Raw genomic sequence first — 19,909 nt, 5'->3', positions numbered from 1 at the left:
AGAAAGAGAGGAAAAAGAAAGAGAGAAAAAGTAAGAATATCTCCAAAATAAAGGAGAATGTAGAAAAAAAAACCAGAGAGCCAAAAGAGTGCAGAAAGAGTATCATGAGAGAAGCCCTCAGGATATCAAACTGCCAGATCTATCAAGAATCCTCTTTAATCTTATGAAATTCTATTATCAATACTCTTTCGTCAATTGCTTTCATGATATCAAATTCTCTTTCCTGCTCATATCAAGGAAATTGATAACTTCCTTGAAGAAGGTCAATTGCAAACAATTTGGGTTTCCAATTTCGATTTAACGAAGTGAACCTTGTTTGGAGGTAATGCTTTGGGCAGAAAAGAAAGAATATCTTTGCAGCCATGTGCAACATTTTCAAAAACTTGGAATCAACAACAAAATTCTCAATATTTTGATAATATTTTCTAGCTATCCTGACGTGAAGTGAGAGCTCGATATCCGTCTTCGATGCATCCTGACACCAATTTTAAATCCCTCCTAAGGACTTGATTCCTTCCCTTCTTTGAGAGCATGAACTCTCAGAATTGCACACTTCCCTGTGTCCCCACTGTCCCACCATAGACAGTCCCATTTCGATTCGAGGTCGAACCACCAATCATTTTCTCGCAAAAGGCAATTTCAAAAGCTGATTTTAGTCTCAGCAATGAGACGCCCAAAACCAATCCCTTTTCAAGCTTTAGGGACCCCATTCTCCTTCCTTTTGCGAAAAACCCTATCGAATTTATTGTGCAAGATCCGAAGGTTCCATCATGGTCTCTTCCTTCGAGGATTCCATTTCATTTTTCGCCCGATCAGGATAAGGGTACAAACCTGAGCCTCAATCAAAGAGGTATTTCATTTTTCGCCCGATCAGGATAAGGGTACAAACCTGAGCCTCAATCAAAGAGGTATTTCATTTTTCTGCCCGATCAGGATAAGGGTACAAACCTGAGCCTCAATCAAAGAGGTATTTCATTTTCCACCCGATCAGGTCAAGGGTACAAACCTGAGCCTCAATCAAAGAGGTATTTCATTTTCCACCCGATCAGGTCAAGGGTACAAACCTGAGCCTCATTCAAAGAGGTACTTCATTTTTCTGCCCGATCAGGATAAGGGTACAAACCTGAGCCTCAATCAAAGAGGTATTTCATTTTTCCGCCCGATCAGGACAAGGGTACAAACCTGAGCCTCAATCAAAGAGTTATTTCATTTTCCACCCGATCAGGTCAAGGGTACAAACCTGAGCCTCAATCAAAGAGGTATTTCATTTTCCACCCGATCAGGTCAAGGGTACAAACCTGAGCCTCATTCAAAGAGGTACTTCATTTTTCCGCCCGATCAGGTCAAGGGTACAAACCTGAGTCTCATTTCGATGAGATATTCCATTCCCCAATCAGGTCAAGGGTAAAAACCTGAGCTTCGTTCCATGCGAGGTATTTTTGTCCCATCTAGGTCAAGGGCATAAACCTGAACTTCGCTCTCATAGAGCAAATCTTTCCTCTTCATTCTTCGCTTCATATCTACCATCTTCCTCGGGCTAATTCCTTCACACCCAGTCAGATCCTTCTAACTGGGGCATTTTTTTATGTATAGCCCAAATTTGGTGTGTTTTCTTTGCCACTAAGCTCGGCCATGAGCCGGCTTAGCAGCAAAGAGGGGCATCTGTAAACACCCCAAATTTTCACTCACCTCCCCGACATTTTCACCAAACATCATCATTCAGCCTTTGAAATCGCCGGAGGGCAAAATGGTCATTTTTTGAGCCCGGACCTTGCAAAAGTCCAAATTTCATCTGAAACTCTCAATTTTCCCTATTTTTACCTCAGATATTCAAGATTTTACTCCTGACAGGAGACAGACATCTCCAGAGTCTTGGTTCGAGATTGCATTTCATAAGACATGGCATTGCATATCATTGCACGAGCATTTCAAATCACTGCACAACATGTCATTTCGAGGTCCAGAACTCTTGATTTCAAAATTTTCAATCCAGATTAGAATTTCAACTCTTTTCAAAATTGATTTCAAAACCCTGGGTCTTCAAAATTATCAATTTTTTCCATTTTACCCCCAGGACTCTGAATTTCAAAATATTTCCTCAGGAAAACCATCTGGATAGTTTTCAATATGGATTTCAGTCACTTCACCTCAGATTTTGCCATTTTTGACAATTTCAAATATCTTTCTTTTACAAAATCGCCCTACAAGGGTCAACTCTTTCCAAAATTCCTGTTTTGCCCATTAGTCCAGATTTTATGAAAATTCCAAAAAGAGGTTTTGTTGTTTTATCCTTATTTCAATAAAGAAACAATGTGGGACCCACACTGAGGTGGTGTTACACAAGCTTTCCTTTTGAAAAATTTGAATTTTGAAAAAACCCAAAAATATAGGAGCCTTGTCCCCTGGATTGGTGCCACTTGTCCTTTCTCTCTCCTCTCATCCACATGCCAAGTGTCAGTGTGGGGCTACCTTCAGAAGCCGCCACATGTCATCCCATTTATCTGCCATGTGTCACCCTATCCATCCTGCGCCATGTGTCATTTCAAAGACTACCAGAAGATGCCAAGTGTCATAGGTTGTCCTGTCTAGAAAAAGTGGAGTTTGTCTCCTCTGAGGTGGTGCCACTTGAAGTGTGTCTCCTGCAGGGGACACGTGTCAACCTCTCCCTCCTTCTAGAAAAGTAGCCTGACACATGTCTCTCCCTACTTTTCTCAAAAAAGTAGGAGACATGTGTCACTCCTAAATTCCTACAGAAAAGGTAGACTTGTCTCCTCTGAGGTGGCGCCATCTGGAGTGTCTCCTGCAGAGGACACATGGCAAGCCCTCATTTCCTCAGAAAAAGGCAAGTGCCATGTGTCATTTTCTGCTTTCTTCAGAAAAGCTAGAATTCAAATATTCAAAAATCTCCATAGGTGGCGAAAATCAAGAACTCCTACCTTTTTCATCCTGTCCGAGATGGCGCCACATGGCTTGGCCCACCTTCTCTCCCCTCTGCCACGTGTCATTCTCTGCTTCTTTCAGAAAAAGTAGAGGACACATGTCTTTTCCGTACCTCTTTCAGAAAAGTAGGAGACACATGTCACTCCTAACCTTCTTCAGAAAAAGCAAACCATTTAAAATTCAAACAAGGTATTAGGTGGCGAAAATCCGGAGCTCTGATTTTTCCAGATGGCCTATGAGGGCGCCACATGTCCCTTCCCTCCTTCTCATCCCTCTGCCACGTGTCATCTTCTACTTCTTTCAGGAAAAGAAGGTGACACATGTCTCCTTCTCATTCCTTCAGAAAAAGTAGAGGACACATGTCCTCTCCCTACTTTTTTCAGAAAAGTAGGAGACACATGTCACTGCCCTCTTTTTCCTCCCTCTTGCCACATGGCATTGTAGGAGCCACCCTGAGGTGGCGCCACATGTCCACCCTCCATTCCTCCAGAGCCAACCTCCATTTGAATTTCAAACTCCCCCCTGAGGTGGCGCCATTTGAGAAAGCCTCTCCAGCAGGCTGACACTTGGAACCATCCTGGACTGCCACATGTCCAGATCTCCTTTCACCAGAAAAAGCAAAATTCAAATTCCTCTGAGGTGGCGCTTTCTGAGCCCACTGCTCTGTCCTTCTGACATGTGTCAAACACCTTTTGAGGTGGCACCATTCCAGGACTCCACTTGGCTCCATTTTCATTTTTTTTTATTTTTAATAAAGGTAGCCCACCATGAGGTGGCGCCACCTGAGGACTCCCTACAAAAGGTGAGTTTGAATTTCAAATTCCAAGAGAGCACCCTCTGAGGTGGCGCCTTCTGGGAGCTCCCTGCAGAGAGAATCAAGCAAACTTTTGAAAAATTCCAAATTCCCCCTGCTGAGGTGTCTCACCCACAAAATTTCCATTTTTTATTTTTCTCAAAAAAATCAAAATAGCCTTTTGAGGTGGCGCCATCTGAGGGCTCCCTGCAGAAGACAAATTCGAATTTCAAACCCCTCAGATGGCACTCCCTGAGATGGCGCCACATGGAGGGCTCAGATCCAGCCTGTTTGAATTTCAAAAATTTTCAGAAAATTTATAAAAACAAGGGTTCACGCCCAGCCTAGAGGAGATCATTTTTTTTAGCTCTTGTGAACTTGGAAAATCCGACCTAGCCTTCCTAACATCTGATTTTGAACCATGGAAATCGTGCCCCCTTTGGCTCATTGAAGAAGGTGGAGTAGAGCTCGTGCTGTGGCGAATTCGATTCCAACAGAGGTCGATTTTTGTGAATCATCCGAAGCTTGGAGCGAAGGACGAAGGAAGCTCGTGATAGCTGCCCCTTTCAAGAGCTCCTACGCTGCGTAACGAAGCAAGGTGCACTTCTTTTTCCATTGATTTGATTCTATAATTCGAATCGGGAGTCGTTTGAAGAAAGAACTCATCCGAGAGATGGATTGAGCTATTCTCATAAAATGACATATATCAAATGTTTAATTATGCTTCCTTGATGATTTTTAACATGCATGTAGTTAGCTAGATTTAATTTGCATTTTATTTCATTCATTTAGTACATTTCATGAATTAATTAGGATTAATTTAGCATTTATTTCAATTCTGCTTATTTTCAGTAGGTCTCTGTTTTTGTTAGTCAGTCCACACGTCATTTCATGCATTTATGTTTTATTAAAAATCCCAAACAAATCACGGAATGCGCCCTTAGGTGTCCCTAAAATTTTTCCAAAAATTCGGAGCCATTTGAGTTTTTTTACTGTGGTAAACATTCAAAATGGCAAGTCGGGTTTTGTTACCCGAGATACGTTTTGAAAATCATTTGCCGACTTGTAAAATCGAGATATCCCTCATGGGAGATCCGATTTTCAATCCGAAACATGTTCTGAAATAGGAAGAATGTCTAGTTTTTAATATGATTTTTTCTGATTTTTTTTTTATATCTGAAAAAAATCAGAGAGTTCGGGACACGTGTCAGAGCCTAATGTGGGCCTCTGAGATCTTGGATCAACTTAGGGCTATGGTTTCTCTTTGTGTGTTGCTCCAAATCCGAAACTGTAAAAAGTGAAAGTAGTGTCCGAGATGTCTTCTTTTTGAATCTGAAAGCCTGTAATTTTTAGAACAGTGTTGACCCCTGCTTCGGATTTTTATTGTCAGCCCCCTGTTTTGCTACATTTGTCTGTCCCGTTAGTTTAGGCAGAAATAGTTATATTTTTATGTGTGATTCAGTTGATCAAATGCCAAAGTCATAAACATGAAAGTTGTTCATGTAGGTGTCTTGCATAACTCTGATTAATTTCTTAAATTTCCATGGCCGTTTTGTATTTTTTTAGCATTTTACATCAGATTAGGGTGATTTTTACCTCTGTCAGAACTAAATCTCTGTTATTGAACTCACCGTGGCTCAAATTCAGAGGCTGTAAAAACCAAAAATGTTCTATTTCGGGTCTTTTAGCAGTATGCAAAATATCAGAAGTTTCCATAGTGTAAATCTTGCATTATCATATTAGGCATTGCATTTGGTTCGGATCCATAGGCAAAATCCACCATTTTAGGACTTCCTTTAAATTTTAGCATTTAAATCATATCATTTAGTAAATTTTAGCATTCTAGGATGTTTATCAGAGTGTTTAGATGCTTCATACCGAATTTGGTGCAATTTGGAATCCATTTGAGGTTCGGATTATCCATAATACCAAAACAGGGTCCCGCAGGACCCGGATCCAAGCGAAAAACAAGCGAAAATCGTTATTTTTGATAAATTGCAAAATACCAAATTCTGATTTTACAGTCTTAATGTGTCTAGCAGCATGTCATCATATCTCTTACTGCATTTCATCATCATTTGATTCAATTTGAACTTCAAAATCTCAATTTACCAAGTTTTCCTTCAAAAAAACCTTGATTTTAAAGGTATAACTTTATAATTAGGGGTATTTTGATCATTTTGACCACCAATTCCGAATTTCAAACTGTTTTCCACTGAATTCCTTGCATTTACACCATTTCAAATATCAAGGAAGCATGAAAATAGGGTTTATATCCAATTAAATCCAATAATTTCATAATATTATTGGAAAACCTTGGAAAAACCCACATATTTGAGCTAACTTTATTTCAAGCTTGGCAGGGACATTCCAAAGAAGGAGCTGAAGTCTGCAAATTTCTTTTATTTCCTTTATTTAATGATGTAATAATGTAAATTTTGGAATAAGAGAGTTAATTTCCTGCTTAGACTAGGATGCATATCATATAGTTTGAATTTATGCAAATATCCTGCTTATGTGATGCATACATCTTATTTCAAAAGCACTATGGATGTTCACGAATGGCACGTGCACCAACTCTTAGGGAGTTGATGGACTCGGTGGGATCCATATTTACGGCCCTAGTCGGAATATGGACGAGACCCAGATCCATCATCTTTCTACTAGTCACATTGAGCCTACACTCTTAGGCTATCTTAAAATGCACATCATATTTCCAAAGTTTTCAAAATCATGTGCATCAAATCAACTAATTTCTGAACATATTCATGGCCACAGTCAGAATATGTGAAGGATTTATCTTGACTTAATGCACACATTTTCCAACAAATCTCTTAGAAAATCTTTTCAAAGTGCATTCATTCACTCATGTCATTTGCATCATGAAATCATTGATTTTCTCAAGATTTTCTCAAGAAAACTTCATTCTCAAGAAATCAATTTCTCAAGAAATTCTAAGGATTTTTCAAAATTGGTTTTCCAAAGACAAGTTTTTCCACAGTTTTCCCTGGAAAATGATATTTTCTTAAGAGATTCAAAAGAGTTTTTCAATCTTTCTCCAAGATCCAAAATCGATTTTCAAGTATTTCAAAAGGTAAAATTCCCAGGATTTCGATTCCCCAAGTTTTGAATTTCCTTCTCCAATGAGTTTTCCTATAAATCTTTCATCATTTTCCTAAGAAAACTCTTAAAGTCCAAGTTTTCCTAAGAAGTGTTTCCCTTTTCAAAAGGTTCATCTTTTCTCAAGAATCACTTCCATTTTCCCAGGATTTTCAACCATTCATAATTCTCCCAAGTCTTTATGAACTTTCCTGAGATTTCAAATCTTTTCCATCTGAGTTTCCTAAGAAATTGACTTTCAGCTTTTTCCTGAGAGAATCTTTTCAACTCCAAATATTTTCCAAGCATACATCATGTTTTCCCAAGCTGCATTTTCCAAAATCTCATAGCACATGCCTGAATTCTCTGTGCATTTAGGATAGAACATAACTTTGATAATTTAACTAAGTCAAGCACGATTTTGGTCCTTGGTTCGATTACCCCTGTTAAAGGCGGCAGGAACGGTTGAACCTCGTACCGACAGGTCGAGCCCCATCCCATGGATTTTCCCGCAATTTTCAAAATGGAGGCGAGTATTTCAAAACATTTCCAAAATCCGGTCAAAGTTTGAATCGCGAAAGCGTTTCCTCTTTCTCTCTTCCGCAAGGAAGGGAAGACGGGGAAAAATTTTGCGACGAAAACACATTTGCATATAGTTTAATTTTCAATAATGTTAAGTGTGATGGATGATGATTCATGCATATTTCAATTCCACAATGGTCAACACGAATGGCACATGCACTCACTTCTAAGGAGTTAATAAACTCGGTGAAATTCGTATTTGTGGTCATAGTTAGAATACAAACGATATCCAGATTTATCTTCTTTTAAGTCACAAACAACCTACACTCTTAGGCTATCTTCAGAAATCATTGCATATTTTCAAAAATTTTCCAAGTATTTTCCCTTTTAGAATCAAATGAGATATATCCAATATATATTTATAGTCATAGTCAGGGATATATGGCGAATTTATTTCATCTAAATTTTATAAGGCACAAAAAATCCTTTTATCAATGATTTTTCATAAATTCTTCAGAAAATATTTTCTCAAATTCCATTCATGCATCATCTAGGTTTAAATTACATCATAAAAGGATTTCACAGGGCCACATGCCCATCCTTTTGATTAATTCAAGAGTTTAAATCTCAGAAAGATCGATTTTATTAAAGTCACCTGGATTTTCTTCAGAAATCAAGTTTTTTAAAACATTAAGACTTCCTTTTTTCAGAAATTGATTTCCTCAGAATAGTTTTGCTTTTTAAAAGTGTCTTCTAAATGCAAAATCAATTTTCTTAAAGTTATTCTGGTTTTTCTCTCAAAACCGATTTTCTCAAAACATCATGATTTCTTTTTCCTTCAAAAATCCATTTTTTTTCTTCAAAAATAATTCCCAAATATGGATCACGATTTTCAAGGTGTCTCTTTTTCCAAGTATTTTTCAAATTCCAATAAGCATACATCATGTTTTCAATCTTCATTTTCCAAATCATAGCACATGTCTGATTCTTTGTGCATTTAGGAAATAGAACATCAATTTAGACAGTTGAGTAAAGCAAAGCACATGATTGAGCCGTGGTTCGATTACAGGCGAGTCCCATTCCTTAGAATTTTTCCGCATTTTAAAATGAAGGTGAGTTATTTTCAAAACTTTTTCAAAAGGTTAATTTGACTTGCAAAAGCAAAATTTGTGATGATAATAACGACAGATGATCGTTGATGGCTGCTGCATGGGAGAATCAACTTTGCTCCTTTCAGAGGTCTTCCTAACTTTGTTCAGGTAAAGGGAGGCTTCTCGGCTCATACTGCCTCATAGTGTGGACAATCTATCAAGCGCACACTTCCAACTAAGCAGCGCACAACTGAGGCTAACACAGGCACAGGATCGTCGAATTGAACCTTGCGCATACTGCTAGTGTGCAAGGCATCAGTGCAGCACCAGTACAGTGGTCACACAATACTTTAGCTGCACGTGTAGCGTCCGACTGCGCATGCATCGTCTCTGGCGACACGCATGTATGCCTCACAGCAATGTGCTATATTCTCTGCACTACGCATATGACATGCCCTTACATCGCACAACAATGTGCAACATCCTCTGCACCGCTCTTGCAATGCGCACTATCGCCGCACAACACACGTGACATCATCTGTGCCGCTTCCTATGACATGCACCCTAGCCGGACCTCATCTAGTGTGTGCACGACGTCAGGACGTGACTGCACTTGCCGCAACCTACAACAAGCCGCCTGCACACTTACCACAGTCTAATTAGACTGTAAACCTCCCTCAGCCGATAGATCTTTGTAAGTTGCCTATTGTGAGGCATTTTATTATGTTTAGGCTGAGTATAGCCTAGAAGGCAATAGCCTCCCTTGTAATCAGTGTGTGGAGTGGAGATCAAGGCTTTGATTGTTTTGAGAACTTGTAACCTAGCCTAAGGCTAGATGAAACCTCCCTCATCCTTGTAATAGTGTAGTGTTATAGTGAAAAATAAAACACAAGCACACACTATAAGTGGCACATCAAACGAGGTCACGAAAGATAAAAGTGCTAAGAAACATATCTCTAAAAGACCAATCTTACACGCTAAAAGAATTAAAAGACCCCGATCAAGGTCTTTTGCCTTCAAAAATTGATCATTAATCTAAGGTCCTACCAAGTGGTATCAAAGCTAATGAAGGCCATAGAATGGATGAAGGTTCTAGCTCTCGTTTAGAGCGAGATGAATTGACTAAAATATTCTATGTTAAAACTCAAACCAAGTTCATGATAAAACTCACTCAAAGAGATGGGGAGTCCAGTTCACTCATGGAGAAGCTCGAGATGCTCATGCTTCAACTCACTCAAAATATCAATACTATGGTGAGAGAAAATAAAGAGCAAGTGACTTCAATTCAAGAGCATGAAACATGGTTAGTGATAATGAGATTTTACCTTGGAATTATGTTCAAAAAGCAAAGATAAAGGTAAAGCTACCTACTTTTAAGGGAGAAAACCCTAGAGAATGGTTGTTCAAAGACATTCACTATTTCACATGCTATCAAACTCCTAATGACTAAAAAGTTGATGAAGTAATTTCAAAGTTAGAGGATAATGCATTGAGATGGTACTCTTGGTATGAGATAATGTATGAAAAGCCAGATTGGCCAACTTTCCAACAAGTGCTAATGGAAGGATTTGACCATAGTGTAACCCTCAAACAACTCAAACAAAGGGGAACACTAGACGAGCATCAAAGTAAGTTCGAAGAGATGTATTCAATGCTTCTACCAATGAACCAAGAAACCTTATTCGGCTTGTATATAGGGGGATTAAAAGATGAGAAACGAATAGAAGTACTCACGATAAATATGCACACAACTCGAGAGGCTTACAAAGTAGCTAAGCTTTTTAAAGAAAAAATGATGCTAAGTACTTCAATTCATAAATAGAAGGGAAAGGATAATTCCAAACATATCAAATCGAGTCCAAGAGAAGAAAGAAGAAAATGAGGCTTGACATAGCCTAAAACCGAGTTTGTGACTCAAGCATAACTCGATGACAAAAGAAAAAAAGAAGAGTGTTTTTGATGCGGTGAATTGTGGAGTCCAAGCCACAAGTGTAAAAGTCTAAATTTGTTTCAAATTCAAGAGGAGGAGGAGAGTGACGAATCCAAACAAGAAACACTAGAAGTGAAGGATACCATGGAAATGTAAGTCCAAATTCGATGAAGCTTAAATGCAAGCTTAATGGCCATAAGGTACAAGTTTTAGTAGATATTGGAGCAACACATAGTTTTATTGAATAAAAAATGGCTTTGAAAATGGGTTGTCAAATCAAAGAACATCCAATGTTCCAAATATTTATCGGAGGAAGTTTACAATGTTCTCAAGTTTGCCAAAATACTTCACTTATGTTCAATAAGTCCAAAATTTTTATAGATCTTTATCTACTTCCTATTCGAGGAGTGGATGTGGTCTTGGGGATAACATGACTCAAGTAATTGGGGAAAGTCTCATGGGATTTTCGAAACATAAAGTTATCATATAACCAAGGAAAGGAATATGGCATTCTAAAAGCAAGCAGTTCAAATGAAGTTGAAAATAAGAAAGTACTTCAAATAATGAAAACATCCAAGAGTGTCATATTATTTTGATAAAAAAATAGAAACAAAAGAAACCAAACAAACATTCCAATTGATTTGGCTTTAGTATTGGAGGAGTTTCATATGTTGTTCTAAGAATCTAAGGAATTGTCACCACAAAGGACACAAGATCATCACATTGTGTTGAATGAAAATTTCAAACCAATAAGTGTTCAATCATACTATTATGCAGTCAATAAAAAAGAGGTCATGAAAGAGACGGTGAAAGAAATGTTAGAGAGTGGAATTATTAGGTCAAGTTCCAGCCCATTCTTTTCTCCAATCTTGTTAGTCAAAAAAAGATAACACTTGGAGGTTTTGCATTGATTATGGAGCACTTAATAATATCATGGTCAAGGATAAACATCTTATACCGGTTATTGAAGAGTTACTTGATGAATTGCATAAAGCTAAATGTTTCTCCAAGTTAGATTTGAGATTGAGATATCACCAAATAAGGATAGTCGAGAATGACGTATATAAGACCGCTTTCCGAACTTATAATGAACAATATGAGTTCCTTGTTATGTCTTTTGGTCTTATAAATGCTTTAACTACATTTCAAAAAACCATTAGATCATTCTTTAAAAGATATATTTTGGGTTTTTTTATGATATCTTTATCTATAGTAAAAGCTGAGAAAGAACATTTATTACATGTCAAATAAGCATTGAGGATTCTAAAAGAAAGCACTTTATATGAAAAAAAAAACTAAATGTGAGTTTGGTTTACCCCCAAGTCATGTACCTTGAACACGTTGTCTAAAAGGATGGGCGGAGCCTTTGAAAATAGATCTTAAATCTAAGGTCCCACCACTGTTCAGTCGGTGCCAAATTATGGCCCCTCGATCCCAAGAGTCGTTGGTCTTCCTCTGAGAGTGACGCCCAAAACCTGTTTGTCCGTCAAATAGTATGGCCCCATCCACTACGCCATCCCCTTGAAATTGGATCTAAGATTAAGATATTATGACTACCGACGATTATGTCACGAAGAACCTTTACAGGAGACCCTACAAGAGACTGGTGGCATTCAAATTTCAAACCCGTATCACTTTCCCAAAAAGTGATTTGATAAAATTTACCTGCCCTCGATCTGACAGCGGGATGCTTTCTCCATAGTGGATAGCGCTCCCCATCCTCGTTGGAGAAAACCCAAGCGCTTCAGGTTCAGACGCTTCGCCTTTCCAGCGATGGCTTTGATGACGGTCTTGGTCACCGGAGCCAGCGGTGGAACTGGTAAGTTTTTTCCAGGAAACCCAAATCACCATTTATCGTTTCTCTCTTCCCTGTTCGAGGATTCATTTTGAATGAGTGCTTTGTGGAATTGCAGGGAAATTTGTGTATAAGAAACTGAAGGAGAGGAGTGATCGGTTCGTCGCAAGGGGTTTGGTTAGAAGAGAGGAGAATAAGGAGAAACTAGGAGGAGGTGACGATGTGTTCGTTGGGGATATTACGGACGCCAGCAGCATTCTACCAGCATTTGAAGGTGGCATTGATGCCTTGGTGATTCTCACAAGTACACCTGACGACCCAAAGGCAAATCCTGAACAGGTAACTCTGGAGTTTGATTTGTGGAATTCATCATAAACTTTTTCGAGCATTTTATGTGCAATTGTATTTACATTTTATTTTTTGGATTTTAGATTGATTGGTGGGGACAGAAGCATCAGATTGATGCCGGTTGGTATTTTTATTTTTTTTCTGTTTTCAATAACTTATTATTTTTGGGTTAAGAAATTTAAAACCCATTCTATGATGGGGAGATGAAAAAAAAAATGTGTGAATGACATGAAGCACACTATCTGAATTCACAAAAGAATGAGGGAAGCACACTCTAAAACCAGGTCTTATGAGTAAAACCTGGTTTGACACCCAACCTGGTTTAGGGTGTCATTCACACGCTCCCTAAGTTGCGAGTGAATTTTCACCTGTTGTGGAATTCACATTCCATCGGTAAAAAATATAAAGTTTGATTCCATGCAGTAGTCTTTTAGTTGAGCTAAGCAAAATAGCCCTTTAGGGGATGATTGTTACACCCTCACTCAAAGGAAGCCTCTTTCCTTTGAGAAGGCCCTTTTAATGTCATGTTAATGCGGTTTATGTTTATTTACTTAAAGAGTTTTTATGCAGCTATAAATGCGGGAGTAAAGCACGTTGTTTTGGTGGGGTCCATGGGTGGATCAGATCATTATCTTAGTCTTGCTGAGAATCCTCTCTATCGTAATATGTCGGTAAGTTAGATTTGTTTAGAAACTCTTTTGGGAGTCCCTTTTATAACGATTTGTTAGTTGATTATGGGCTTGGGCTATGTATAATCTCTTGGTGCTTCTGTATTTTTTCTTTCCGTTTAATTAGTCTTTAGCCATTTCTCTATTGCTGGTTAGCTTTTTTCTTGGGGGGGGGGGGGGGGAGGAGAATTGAAGTCCAGGATATTAATAATGCCATCTTTGAAATGCTTCTTTTGCTCATGAAGATTGTTGCAACTTTATAGGGGACTGAAATTGAATGTCAATTGACAATGTTTTGTGCTTGCAGGTTTGCAAGCGTAAGTCCGAGGAATATTTGGTAAACTCAGGTGTACCATATACACTCATAAGGTACCTTCTAGAATTTCTTATGATCTGAAGCTTAACGACCCCAAGCTCATTACGAGACTGAGTGGGGCTGGTAAATGAGATTAATGTGCCAAGCTTGAAGCATTCAAGCTCATAAGTAGTAAGAGCAAAACAAGCTGAATACAAGCTGGCTTATTTACCCAAAAAATGCATTTTTTAAGAGTCAAGAATAATAGGGCTACAAAAACGACATTGTTTCAAAGCTTAAAGGAATAAGATTTTATCTCGATGCTTATTGCTTGCAAGCCATATACTTCAATTATTTGTTCCACACTATATTATGTGATGTTAAATATTTCTAAAATAGATTTGTTACTAATTAATGAGCTTATAAATGCTGAGCCAATACGATCCCTTATTGTTCATGTTCTGCTTACCGAGCCTATTTTACAAGTTCGAACAAACTCTTTACGAGCTAAACCACAAGCTGCTCATCTCAGCTCCCAGCCCTAAGCCTGAGCAAACAAAAGTTGGTTAGTGCTCGAGTGGTATAAACTCAGCTTGTCTGGTTCGTTTACCAGCTCCACTTCTCAAATCATATCAAGCTTGTGTATTGAATGCTGAAATAATTAAGTGCACTTCTCCGTTGTGCTCATCATTCTTGACCTTTGAATGCATGACCTTGCCAGTCAATTTAAAGCAATCAACCTAAGGCAAAGGTATGTGCATCACAATCATGTCATTGGTGCATGAATCACCATGCTTATGCGATCATAGAACTATATTCAATAACTAGTACCTCCACATCAATCCAGATGCCATCAATTATTGAATGTAGAGAATGCTCATGTTGGTGTATTTTCATGTTTGATGTACATTCACAGAGACATTACATGGTTAGACTAAATGAGCACAATTTCCCTCTCATCTTCATTCTTATTTGCTATTTGTCCTCTGTGTTCAAGACCTGGATTTTTGCTGGACGAAGAAGGCAGTCGACGTGAGCTGCTGTTTGGAAAAGATGATGAGCTTATCGGGACAGAAACAAATTCAGTTCCCAGGGATGATTTAGCCGAGATTTGCATTCAGGTACGTGTTAGTAGCTGTGGTGCACAGATGCACATGCGTCCACCTGTTAATTTGCTGCAGGTTTCCGCATACAACACACATGTATCCTGTTCTCTCCCTGAAAATTGCTTTGGTTTCATATTTGCAGGCACTGCTGCACCCTGAGGCAAGGAATAAGGCAATCGACGTGGCATCAAAGCCTGAGGGTGCTGGCCCACCTACAAAAGATTTCAAGGCGCTTTTCTCGCAAGTCACCGCCTCTTTTTGAAAGCTCGGCACTGAAGCTGCGCTCTCTGTGCGTGACAATTAAGCAGCCACTCTTTTATAATCTGCAATAAGGCTACGCACAGAAGGAATGAATTAATAAGTGGTTGCCTCATACATATTTATATTATTTTGGTTCTTCGTTTCCGAATCTGAATGATTAAACATCCCACCTCTGAAATCTACTACGGGTGCGTGCGACTCCGTTGGCTTGATGCAATTGATAGCAACTGGTTTGAATCTGGTTTACCATCATTTGCAAACTGAAGCATGTTTATGTTATTGCATTGAACTCTTGGAGCCTGGTTCTCCAAACCATCGGTATCGGCCATGAATTGTTTGGCCACTGATTCAGCTGATCGGCGATACTCAAATGAATCGTTCTATATCGGTCAAAAAATATTGTGTGTCAATCATAACGTGACACGTGTTAAAAACATTAAAACATATTTTTTTACATTTATTAAAAAAATAGCCGATTCAGCACCGATACTGATAAGATTTATCATTGCTCCAAACTATTGTTAAAAAACTCTTTTTTCGGAAAAAAACTTGGCAAGGAAGATTTCTGAAGTTTTAAAAGAAATTAAATATCATGATATAAAAATGGTATTTTTTTCAAAACAGGGCCGTATTTAAAAAATATTGCATTTTCGATATTATATCTCCTGGCAATATTTGTGACCATATGCTTTAAATTTTGCTGCTCAGTGCAGTTCTTACGGTACAGACAGTGGGTCAAGGGTAGTGAAATTTTTCTGGGATATTTTTATTACAGATTAACTGTGCTAGCTCAATTTTGGTTCATATCTCAGTCAATGTTAGACACCCAATTCATTATACATTTGGGTCAGGTAAACAGAGTCCTTGAACATTGTCCATGTTGACCCTATTGTCATTCTAGTCACTCAATGGTCTATAACAATACTCAAGTTGTTGAGAGTCCTACTAAGGAAATGAGTCGAATTTTCTCAAAGCAGCTAGCATGATTCTAAGCAAGAGTTTAGAATAATGCTAAGGGATCAGGAAACTTGATCCTAAAAGTTAACTACCAAAGACGAAAGCTCTCCTAATGGCTCTTGTAATCTTTGTATAAAAAAAGTTTTCAATACACAGTGCAGTTCCTTGGGATTAGGAGCAAGTTGTTTAGCAACTTACCAAAATTTTATAACTAAAAAAGAGGCGTTGAGATGGAAAGGTGTAAGGGTATACTGACCGAACAACTCTAAATCGTGCAAGTGATTGCGTGTGTTTTCTGAGTTTTAGATTTTACATGATATCTGAGCTATCAAGACTCATATTGTTCTATTGTCTTCTTTTGTCAATGAATCCAGGTTTCGTCTCTCATGGCCTCCAACACTTCATCTTCACTTGTCTCTTTCCTCCCTTTCACTGAATCCAACCGTTCAATAGAACACTTTTTTCATCATTTGTTTCCATCAAATGGCATATTTTTAAAAATGCCCACAATTTATCAAATCCGTGGAATAGACAATATCAAAGGCTTTTGAATTTTTTTATGCTTTTACCATTCAGAGGTACGAATTTCCGATTTTTGCGATCCGTTCTGCTTTAGTCCAATGTTTAAGAGTAAGTCTCATAGGTAGAGCTTGCTCGCTTTCCGTGCTTGCGCCAAGATGCAGTCAAAGAGTCGCGTAGTGCAATCGACTGATTTTATGCAGCTTCTCAATATGGGAGACTCGTCTGAATGCCTTTCTTCTCTCACTCTACTAGGTCTATACCTTGTCGAGGTGTCGCTCGTGCTCGTTGACCATTGGGTTCTACAAGCTTCCCATCGTCAACACCACATGCTTGGTTCATCTTCACTCGACCAATTTTTTCAGATTTCTTGTACCTGATCACAAATGGCATCGTCAGGATTGCTAGTTCCTGGTGTTTCATCCTTGTAGCGGAACTTGGTATCACACCTCGACGGTAAAACAATACACCCATTGAACTCATCAACAAAATCACATTTGTGGTTGCAATATTCTAAAAAAGATTGCAAAAATCCAAAAAAACATGTGAAACTCATAACAAGTTTTGCGCTATAAACTATGAAAATCATAAAATTTGTAAAAGTTTGATATTTGCAAAATTTTGGACGAGTATCACAAGGCACATTACAAAAATCCTTCCAAGTATTATGGAAGTTTGTACTATGCAGCATTTTGAAAGAGTATCGTACAACATATTGCGAAATTATGAAAAAATATAAAAGTATGATATTGCGAAAGTTGGGGCTACAACAAGTGCTACTAGGGTGAATATAGAAAATGCTTGTTGAAGGGAAGAAGTTGCCAGGCTGAGAGAGATGCTTAACTCTCAAGGTGCTCTTATCACCAATTTGCAAAATTACATCAAGGAGCTACTAAAGCGATGATTTTTCTGGTATAAATTATTAAACTTTATATATTATTGAAATTTATTATATACATGAATGAAACTTTGTATATTATTGAATTTTGTTATATACATTAATAAAACTTTGTTATGTTATATATAAATTAATGAATGTGTGTATGAGGTGACAAAGTTGTTTATGAATAAATTGTGTATATAACATGAAATGAAGTTGTTTGATTCATGTTTTTTGAGGAGGATGAATTGTGTATATATCAAGAAATGAAGTTGTTTGATTCTTGTTTTTTATTTGATATGTGTTGTTTATGTAACAGGTTTAATCACTTCAATTGTTTATAATGTGTACATAATAAAGGATGAACATCTGTTTGCAACTGGTGATTTTTTGCATCATGAAATAATTTTGCAAGGTACATATAAATTTTTGTCTATTCTCTTTTAAATAAAAAAGAAATTCTAAACATAAATTATCATGTACCTTGCGAAACTCTTTTTTTATTTAAAAAGAATGAACAAAAATTTGCATATACTTTATGAAATTTTTTTCTAATGCAAAAAGAATGAATAAAAATTTGCACTTACCTTGCGAAAGTTACTTAAAGCTTTTTGTTCAGGAGATTAGCTTTTCTAAAGTATGAATGAATGACGTAAAATCCAACCATGATTGAGTTAGAATGTTGTTCATTTCATGGATGAGTTACACCTAAAAGTAATGGATCAAGAGTAAGAGTCATTAACTCATTGCTTTATTATCTAATAGAGCCAACCAACGATGTCAACCTATTAGCCATCAAAGACTTGGGTTCCAACCATTGTGTGTTGTGTTCAGGCTGGAGGACTTTGGTGGATGGATGTGCAATATATATTCACTAAAATGGGAATGATTAGGTATATCAACGACATCAACTTGATGTTGGCTAAGATAAAGTGTAACGACCCGATTCGGGGCCTCTCGAGCTTGGGTTCGTGCACGTTAGTTTGTAGAGGAAAATTACTCTATAATCTCAAGAATCAACTCAAAATCTTGTCAATTTTTTTTTTTATTTAATACTTAAAGGTTCATATATCCATTTTTTTTACAATAATCATCTAAATGCATAAACAAAATAAAAAAGTAGAGGCAAACCATACTTTGATGTGACTGATGTGACAGAGTCATTTTAGGTCCGGTGAGTGATGACAGCAGTTCCTGAACCTACAGTTGCAACCAAAGAAGAGGGTGAGTCTACAACCCAGTAAGATTCTATTTATAAATAGACATGACTGTTGCAACTGTAGTGAGCTCTAAGCTCCTAGTCTCAATTTAATTTGCTATTTTACACATGTTATTTATGAGTTTTACTCTCTTTACCGTATTTCTAACATCATTTGCATACACCTCTATTCTATTCGGTTATTCTGGACATAGCCTTCTCGGGCGTAGCAACCCATGTAGACAACTTAGAGTCTACGATGTTGGCCAGACATATGAACCGCTTACAACAACGTAGTTCAAATCGGCCCAGACTATGGACACAGGTACTGCAGCAGCTGGCTGGTTGCAAGCTGAAAGTGAAGGAGCTCAATCGGTAGCTAACCAAAGAGTCAGGGTGGATATACCTGCCCCCAAGGTGTCTCAAGGAGCTATACATACCCCAAAGGTGTCTCAAAGAGCTATACCTACCTCCAAAGTTTTGTAGTTTATGTCAGCTAGTTTAAGCATCTTTCAATGTGATTCCAAGTGCTTTAAGTATGTTTTTCACCCTTCGACAGATGGGCAGTCAGAAAGAACCATCTAAACATTGGAGGATATGTTGCAGGCCTATACACTAGAGTATTACAATTCATGGTACAAAATTCTGCCCCTAATTGAATTTGCCTATAACAACAGCTTACAAGTTAGTATTGGGATGACTCCCTATGAAGCCTTACATGAGAGACATTGTAGAATGTCTCTATGTTGGGACCAAGTAGGTGAAAGAAAAATCTTAAGATCTGAGTTGGTGCAATAAATGGAGGAGTAAATCAGATTCATCTGTGAAAGACTCCAAGCATCTCAGAGTCGTCAGAAAAGTTATGCAGATAAGAGACGATGTGAGTTGGAGTTCGAGTTAGGTGATCACGTCTTCTTGAAGATAACACCATTTAAAGGGGTAATGAGGTTAGAAAAGAATGACAAACTAAGTCCAAGATATATCGGGTCATTCAAGATTTTTAAAATGATAGGGTCTACAACCTATCAATTGGCATTACCTCGATCGCTCTCTAGAATATATAACGTATTTCATGTATCCTTGTTAAAAAAGTATGTGCTCGACCCTTCACATATACTAGATACAGTAGAATCAGTGTTAGACATCTAAGAAGATTTAAGTATTCAAGAAGAACCAATTGAGGTATTTGAATTTAAGAAGAACAAGCTCAGAAACAAGGTTGTCTCAATGGTGCTAGTAAGATGAAAGCATCATAATAAGGATGAGGCTATATAGGAGAATGATGCAAATATGCACACACAGTTTCTCTAATTATTTTTTAGAAAGATTCAGTATAAAACTTTTTATAAGGAGGGTAGAATTATAACACACACCCCATCGTGGGGGGGTTACGGGAGGAGAGGGAACCACCACCCCTTCCTCTCTCATGAATCAGATCGTGGGAGAGGAAGAGGGTTTTCCCCCAATTAATACGAGAGGGGGGGGGGAACCGATCCCCCATGGCTAT

General features: G+C 38.0%; 1 protein-coding gene across 1 annotated transcript; it reads left to right on the top strand.

Annotated features, from left to right (window-relative positions):
* Positions 1-12,021: 12,021 nt before the first annotated feature.
* On the top strand, positions 12,022-15,108 carry LOC149837513 (uncharacterized protein At5g02240-like). Its single transcript, XM_090006084.1, has 7 exons — positions 12,022-12,194; positions 12,289-12,509; positions 12,602-12,638; positions 13,089-13,189; positions 13,494-13,555; positions 14,479-14,602; positions 14,730-15,108. Exons 1-7 carry the CDS (start codon positions 12,149-12,151, stop codon positions 14,847-14,849), a joined length of 711 nt encoding a protein of 236 aa, XP_089862210.1. The 5' UTR covers positions 12,022-12,148; the 3' UTR covers positions 14,850-15,108.
* The last annotated feature ends 4,801 nt before the right edge of the window (positions 15,109-19,909 follow it).

This window comes from Nuphar pumila, chromosome 5 (genome assembly GCF_984573655.1).
Source record: "Nuphar pumila chromosome 5, dmNupPumi1.hap1.1, whole genome shotgun sequence".
Taxonomy (NCBI): domain Eukaryota; kingdom Viridiplantae; phylum Streptophyta; class Magnoliopsida; order Nymphaeales; family Nymphaeaceae; genus Nuphar; species Nuphar pumila.
The sequence above is the reverse complement of the archived record's forward strand: the minus strand, read 5'-3'. Positions and strand labels throughout refer to the sequence as shown.

Excerpts from the sequence above, each read along its gene's own strand:
- LOC149837513 (XM_090006084.1), top strand. The coding sequence starts at position 12,149 with ATGGCTTTGATGACGGTCTTGGTCACCGGAGCCAGCGGTGGAACTG. Across the intron at positions 13,190-13,493 it reads CTCTCTATCGTAATATGTCG|GTTTGCAAGCGTAAGTCCGA; the intron begins GTAAGTTAGATT and ends TTGTGCTTGCAG. Across the intron at positions 14,603-14,729 it reads TAGCCGAGATTTGCATTCAG|GCACTGCTGCACCCTGAGGC; the intron begins GTACGTGTTAGT and ends TCATATTTGCAG.